We start from the raw sequence: 7,074 nt of genomic DNA, 5'->3' as shown, positions 1-7,074 counted from the left end.
AACAATAACAGTCCCTGCCTAGCTCAGATATGTAAGACTGTTGAGTCAGTTACTACAGGTAAGCTAGTAGAACAATGCATAAGGACAATGTTTAATAAACATTAGTTGTTAGTATTATCATTTACAGAGATGGGGACCAGACTGAGAAAGAAAGTGGCTGTGTATCCTAACCTATACCTTTTGTACATTTATCCAGCAAAATATGCATGAAATGTAAGAAAATATGAAGACAAGACACTCCCTAAATCAAAAGAACATCTATTATGCTATGCAGCGACTATCATTTTCTTTTATCCTGAGGCATTCCACCTTTTCCCTTCAACTTTCCGCACCAGTCCCCTCCAGCTGGTCTACCAGTATGAGGCCTGAGAACCAGAGCGGTGTCTCCCAGTTCCTCCTCCTGGGGCTCCCCATCCGGCCAGATCACCAGGGCACATTCTTCGCCCTGTTCCTGGGCATGTACCTGACCACGGTGCTGGGGAATCTGCTCATCATCCTGCTCATCAGGCTGGACGCTCGCCTGCACACGCCCATGTACTTCTTCCTCAGCCACTTGGCCTTCACTGATATCTCTTTCTCATCTGTCACCATCCCTAAGATGCTCGTGAACATGCAGGCTCAGGACCAATCCATCCCCTATGCAGGCTGCATTTCACAGACATATTTTTTCATATTCTTTGCCGATTTGGACAGTTTCTTGATCACTTCAATGGCCTATGACAGGTATGTGGCCATCTGTCACCCTCTACAGTATAACACCATCATGAGTCAGAGCGTTTGTGTCATGCTGGTAGCTGGGTCCTGGGTCATCGCTTGTGGTTGTTCTCTTTTGCATACCCTCCTCCTAACCCGGCTGTCCTTCTGTGCTGACCACACTGTCCCCCACTTCTTCTGTGACCTTGGTGCCCTGCTCAAATTGTCCTGCTCAGACACTTCCCTCAACCAATTGGTAATCTTTACTGCAGGATTAATGGCCATTATGCTTCCATTCTTATGCATCCTGGTTTCTTATGGCCATATTGGGGCCACCATCCTCCGGGTTCCCTCTACCAAGGGGATCTATAAAGCCTTGTCCACTTGTGGATCTCATCTCTCAGTAGTGACTCTCTACTATGGGACAATTATTGGTCTATATTTTCTTCCTTCATCCAACAGTACCAATGGCAGTAACATAATTGCTTCATTGATGTACACAGTGGTCACCCCCATGCTGAACCCTTTCATTTATAGCCTGAGAAATAAAGACATGAAAGGAGCTTTGAGAAAACTCTTGAGTAAGAAAGCAGATTCTTCCAGCTGATACCTACCTTTCTTTTTAATGCACCCATATGATCTTATTTCTTCAATAACAGTAAATACAAATTATTGAAAATATAGCTCACTTGTCTTCCTTCCACAGCTGTCACTCACAAACCTTTACTGATATTATTCTTGTGCCTGTTCAGGGCAATAGTGAAATGGGATATGCTTTATAGGGCTTAGTTTGCTCTTTTCTTGGATGATGCCGATTGTAAAACATTTTGAGGATATATGTCACTTTGGCTGGTATCATTAAATGGAAACTCTTAGGGCTGGTCCTTCCCCAAATTTTAAAGTTGTTGTTAAATGTATTTCATCTTTTACATCTCCATGTCAAAAGAATTTTCCATTTTGGTGACAACATGTCTTCTCCTTTCCCAGGTACCCAGGCAAGCAGGGACCTTGAGCCCTTCCAGAACTTTCAGGGAGAACATATTAAATTGTACTCTCTTACAAAATAATTAACACACTGCTTTCTTGTCCTTCGAGAACACAGCTCACACTTCCCTTCTCCCCAAACACATACAGATGTTCAGCAACAAAATAAATGTCACCTCTGGTGTCTCAGATACCAGTCAAAGAGCTTAATATGCTTTGAAATCATCTACTCTAATCCTGAGAACGGCCCTAAGAGATATGTTGGGAAAACTCAGGCTCAAAGACATGAAGAACACCTTAGGATGTTCTTAGGACAGCAGTTAGTGAAAGGAAGACTTGGTCTTGGCTGTCTGACTCCAGAGCAATCCAGCCAACGACTATAATTGTTTATATGGAATGCTGAGGAGGAATAATTAGCTTAGCCTGTGGCAGAGGGTACATGAAGAACTTCCCAGAGAAGGTGCTGCTCTACCTGAGACTGAAATCAGAATTATCCAAACAACGAAGTTCTATCTTGTCCTGATGACCACAGGCAGAGGGAGCAGCCTGTGGCAAGACGTGAAACTGGAAGTTCCAGCTAAGGTGCCAAGATGTGAGAGACACCAGATTCCAAAATGAGTTATAAGACACAAAATGACGATGTTTATAAGAAATGCCCAGGAATCAGTTTCATAGCTCTTGAGTCTTTCAACCTAGATGTGGATCTAAAAAGTGCCAAGAGCTAGAGATGAGAGGTTCTTGTAAAGAAGTTTTTGGAGAAAGCTGTTCAGTGAGCCCCAAATCTGCCTTTGGGGGGATGTGCTTTCCTCCTCACTTCAAGCTTAGTAAGAGAAGCTTCAACAGAAACATTCAGAGAGTTGGATATATATCTCCTGCTTTTATGAGAGTGAGAGCAATAGGAAAGATGAAATGGTGGGGGGGGGGACAGAGAGAGAAACAGAGACAGAGAGAATATGAAAATTATATTTGGGATATACCTTCACTTAATTTCATGGTGAGGCAATAAAAACACAAATGTTTCCTACAGACCACAGGTGGATTACGTGAGAAAGAACAGATATGAAACCATTTTCAATTCTTCCCAAGAAGACCTATTAGAAAGCCTAGGAGACTGTAAGAGAGAATAAGAGATCTGTAGAAGATACACCATCCCAAACCAGGAGCTATGAGGGGAAACAGTCACAGGAAGAAAATATACTTTAGTTATATCACAGAGGATGTGTAGGAAGGTAGTTTGGGAGCCTCTTGATATCCCCTGGCTTGGAAGTAACAACAAGAGAATGAGTTAGTTGTAACCATCATCGAAGTCAAGAGGAGCCAAAAATCTCTTTAATATGGTAGCAACCAGAGGACCATATTATTGTCACCCTTTTCTCATTCTTCCTCCCATGCTCCATCACCACAAATATGAGTTCAGTAAATATGAATAGACTGGAAAATGAGAGAAAAAGAGACAATATACCATTATGACTCCTTTCTGGACCTCAGATTCTTGCTTGCAGCCAGATCCAATGACGGGAAGGGCTATTTAAGTACAGAATCAAGATTGTGTTGGAAAGAAATCTTTACCCTTTCTAATACCTAAGGATTAGAAGAAAATTTATGGGCTCCTTAAAGAGTTTTTATTTAGCAGAGGAGGAAGACAAATCCTCAACTAAATAAATTTTTGAAAAAACAGCAGAAAAAATTACATCTCTTGAGTAGTTCTTGTTCAATATTGAGTTATTGTTTTTTAAAAAATATTTACTCCTTCCTCCTCACTTCCCCACTCGATTGATGTTAGGCTTGCTTTGTGACATAAGGGCTTTTTCATACCCCTATTGTATCAGTTAGCTCTTGCCACAAAAATGCTGGGTAAGAAATAACCACAAAAATCTCAGTAGCATTCAGCAATAAGCATTTATGTTACTTATGACTCTGAAGGTTTGTTTAGGCATCACTTATCAAACTTGGGGCTTGGCTCATCTAGCTTGGGATGGTGGTTTTTCTGGTCTTGGCTGGTCTTATTCATGCTTCTGTGTCCAGCTGCAGGTCAGTTGATCTAAAGTGGGCTCATCAGTGCTGTCTCTGTCCCATGCATCCCTCATGCTGTTTCTGGGACTTGTATATGGGCACTCTCTCAGTCTCCTACCCAATTTCCCCTTCTTGTCCGTATGTCCTACACTAGATTGTTTGTTGTTAACTTACCATCATTATTACCCATTTCCAAGTCTTCACCTGCATTATAATGGTGAGGATGGAGACTATATTTTCTAGATTTTTCTTTTCTGTATTGTTCATGTTTGTTTTCCAATGAGAGGAACTCATGAAAGACTTAGAAGCCTGAAGAGGAGAAACCATTACTCTCTGGAGGTAATCACAATCAGATACACAGGCAGATATGAGATTCACAGAAGTTTCCCATTGAGCTCCCAAGAGCTATCTGAATTTCCGCTGCAGACTGAGTGTTTTGTGCCCATCTCAGCCTACCCAAACAATATTGTAGCTGGACCAGCCCTTGTGGTTTTTATGATTGTAAGATGGCCTCAGCCATAACCATCAAGAAACTTAAAAAAAAAAAAAAAGTATATTACTGAGGTCCTAAAAAGCACTGGGTACATGTGGACATGTGGGGCCACACGGTAAAGTTGAGGGTAGAGAGAGCAAGAGTGAGTGCACAGGCCTGGAGTTCTGCTTTTATTGGGGTCGAGGGTGGGGGCCGAGGGTTTCGTGGGCTCACTCTTTATAGGCGATTTAGAACATAAGAGCAAGATCATGTAAGAAGAGAATAAACAAGTGATCCAAATGGTCAGTTATAGAAATCAACCAAGATCTCTAAAACAAACAAGCCTCAGTGAGAGAGGTGGCCTGGCTCTTTATCTAAGTGTGGCTGGCAATGTGTTTTTTGGAGGTAGCCATCTTTGAAGTGGATGCTTCAGCAATCAAAGCTTAAATCAGGACTCGCATTACGAAAAGAAAAGCCGACTGTCAGGGCTTACACTATACAGAGACATTTGGAGGAGCTTTTCAGTGATTCTTGAAATTTGCAGCTACTACTCATTAACCTTTTGAAACCATCTATTTTATGCTTTAGGCTGAAATTTTAAGTTTTAGATATTTTTAATCTTCAAGAGGAACTTCCCTAATCTCTGGTCCTCAGCTCTTGTGACAGTTTGTATAAGGAAGACTGTTATTCTACCCTCCTGAACAAATCTTTAGTGATATGCTTCCACTTGAAAGTTACCCATCATTTATCTGCATCTGTTATTTTAGAGTACAGATGAAATTCTGAGTATTACCCAACTGATACTTTCATTTTCAGTCAAGCACATCTATATTGAGAATATGTCTCTTTTACTACCAAGTCATGCATGTTGAGGATACACTCATTGGAAGGGCTGTATGGGAAGTCTAAAAATCATTCCTGAGTCCCTGGCAGAAAGAAGTAATCAAACGGGTTGATATTTTTTATTAGTTTCAGGTGTATAAAACAACGCAATTGTTAGACATTTACACCCCTTACAAGGTGATAACCCCCACCCGTCAATGTACTACCTCTCTGACATTGTATATAGCTGTTACTATACGATTGACTATATTCCCTATGCTGCACTTTACATCCCATGACTACACACACACACACACACACACACACACACACGCACACTCATGAGCACAGAGTCTCATACACCACCCACAAGCCCACAGGCAGATCCATCACCAAGTGCAGATTTCCAGCTCCTCTGACCTGGACTCATCGTCAGTGAGTTCAGACACCTGTTCCGGGCTGCTGCCCAGCTCCTCAGCTTCTCTTCAGGAGACTCAGTATCCAGATGAAAAGAACTATCTGTGGCCCTAGTGCTTCTAATAGACTTTCGTTTTCCTTAACCAGCTCCAGGGAAGTGAGTCTAAAGATGACACTTAATTACTAATGAGAGGACTGAAACAAAGTCCCCAGGCTTCTGGCTAATTTCTTCCTGCCTTTTGGGGAGCTGCATGTCCTAGAGCCAGAGGTTCTGGGGTCCCAGGGGATGGTGTCCCTGATGCCAGCCGTGACCTGGACGCCTGTGTTCTTGGACATTGATCCAGCTGGGACGAAGGATTTTTCAACTTTTTATTTTGAAACGATTCTAAAGATATAGTTGAGTTGTAAACATGACATGAAGAATTCCTGGACAGGCTTCACCCAGATTCCATAATGGTTAACATTATACTATGTTTACCTTCTCTATGTTTGTACGTATGTATGGATGTATAACTCAGGCTTAGATTTATGGCCGATGTACCACAGTGCATATCATCAGAAGGCATGACAGCAATTTTTGCACTTATTAGTGTTTTTATCCTTGATCAATTGACTACGGTGGTGTCTGTCAGGTTCTCTACTGTAAAGTTACTATTTTAACCTTAAAGTTAATAGGTATCGTTTGGGTAGGTATTTTGACACTATACAAATATACCTTTTATCTTATTTAAAAAATCACCCACTATATTTAACATCCACTGGTGATTCTTCTGTGACAAAGTTATCCCCAATTTGGAACACAAATGCTGATTTTCTAATTCTAACATTTCTTCTATTAATACATTTATTAGTTGTATTCTCCTGTAAGAAGGATCTTTCCCTTATTCCCCACTCATTTGTTTTTAATTGATTTATATCATTATGGATTCATTGATTCCTATTTATTCTCTGAGTTATAATCCATTACCATTGTTGTTCATTTTGAAATGTTAGGTGTATTCATTGCTTTAAACGCTTCTAAACGATGTCAGAGAACCCAACTAGGAAATATATATAAAAGAAACACAAGAAGGAAAAACTAGAAACTAGGAAACTAAAGGAATGACTACCCATAGGAGGTGGGTCAGGAGTGGGACAGAAACAATGGGGGATGGGAACAGTATGTTGATACATAACATATAGATTTGAGTGTATTTATACATATTAAACTCCATAAATTCAAACTGATATCTCCAATTCTAATTTCACTCTATAGAGTTCTTTCCAGCCTTTCCTTTACCATATACATAGCACCTTTCCCCAGGGGTGAGGAGTCTGTCCTTTTCCTCAATATGTTTATTTATTTGCTGAATCTTTGACCCATGTTATTTCAGAATCTTGAACTTATACCACTATTAATGACACACGAACTTCTGCTCAAAACTTTGTTTCCAGTTGTTGTTGTTTTTTATTGTGAGAGTATGTAGACTAAATCTGGGTTCAAGAATAAATTAGGTGAGTTATTTTATTTTCCCCTTAAGTCTAATTATGGTATTGATTTTCAATGTAGTTAGGTTCACTTGTTTTCTTTTATTCTATTTTACTTTATTCACCACCTCTTCTACTTATTTTTTAGTTGGTAATAGGTAACACAGTCAAAACTATACAAATAAATGTACTCATCTGCCCATCTT

At 40.3% G+C, this 7,074-nt stretch overlaps 1 protein-coding gene across 1 annotated transcript; it reads left to right on the top strand.

The window, feature by feature from the left end:
* Positions 1 to 358: 358 nt before the first annotated feature.
* LOC109439648 (olfactory receptor 1J1) lies at positions 359 to 1,300 on the top strand. Its single transcript, XM_019719933.2, has one exon. It carries the CDS (start codon positions 359 to 361, stop codon positions 1,298 to 1,300), a length of 942 nt encoding a protein of 313 aa, XP_019575492.2.
* The last annotated feature ends 5,774 nt before the right edge of the window (positions 1,301 to 7,074 follow it).

Source organism: Rhinolophus sinicus, linkage group LG04, assembly GCF_036562045.2.
Source record: "Rhinolophus sinicus isolate RSC01 linkage group LG04, ASM3656204v1, whole genome shotgun sequence".
NCBI lineage: Eukaryota > Metazoa > Chordata > Mammalia > Chiroptera > Rhinolophidae > Rhinolophus > Rhinolophus sinicus.
Note: the sequence above shows the minus strand (reverse complement) of the source record. Positions and strands in the feature narration are given on the sequence as shown.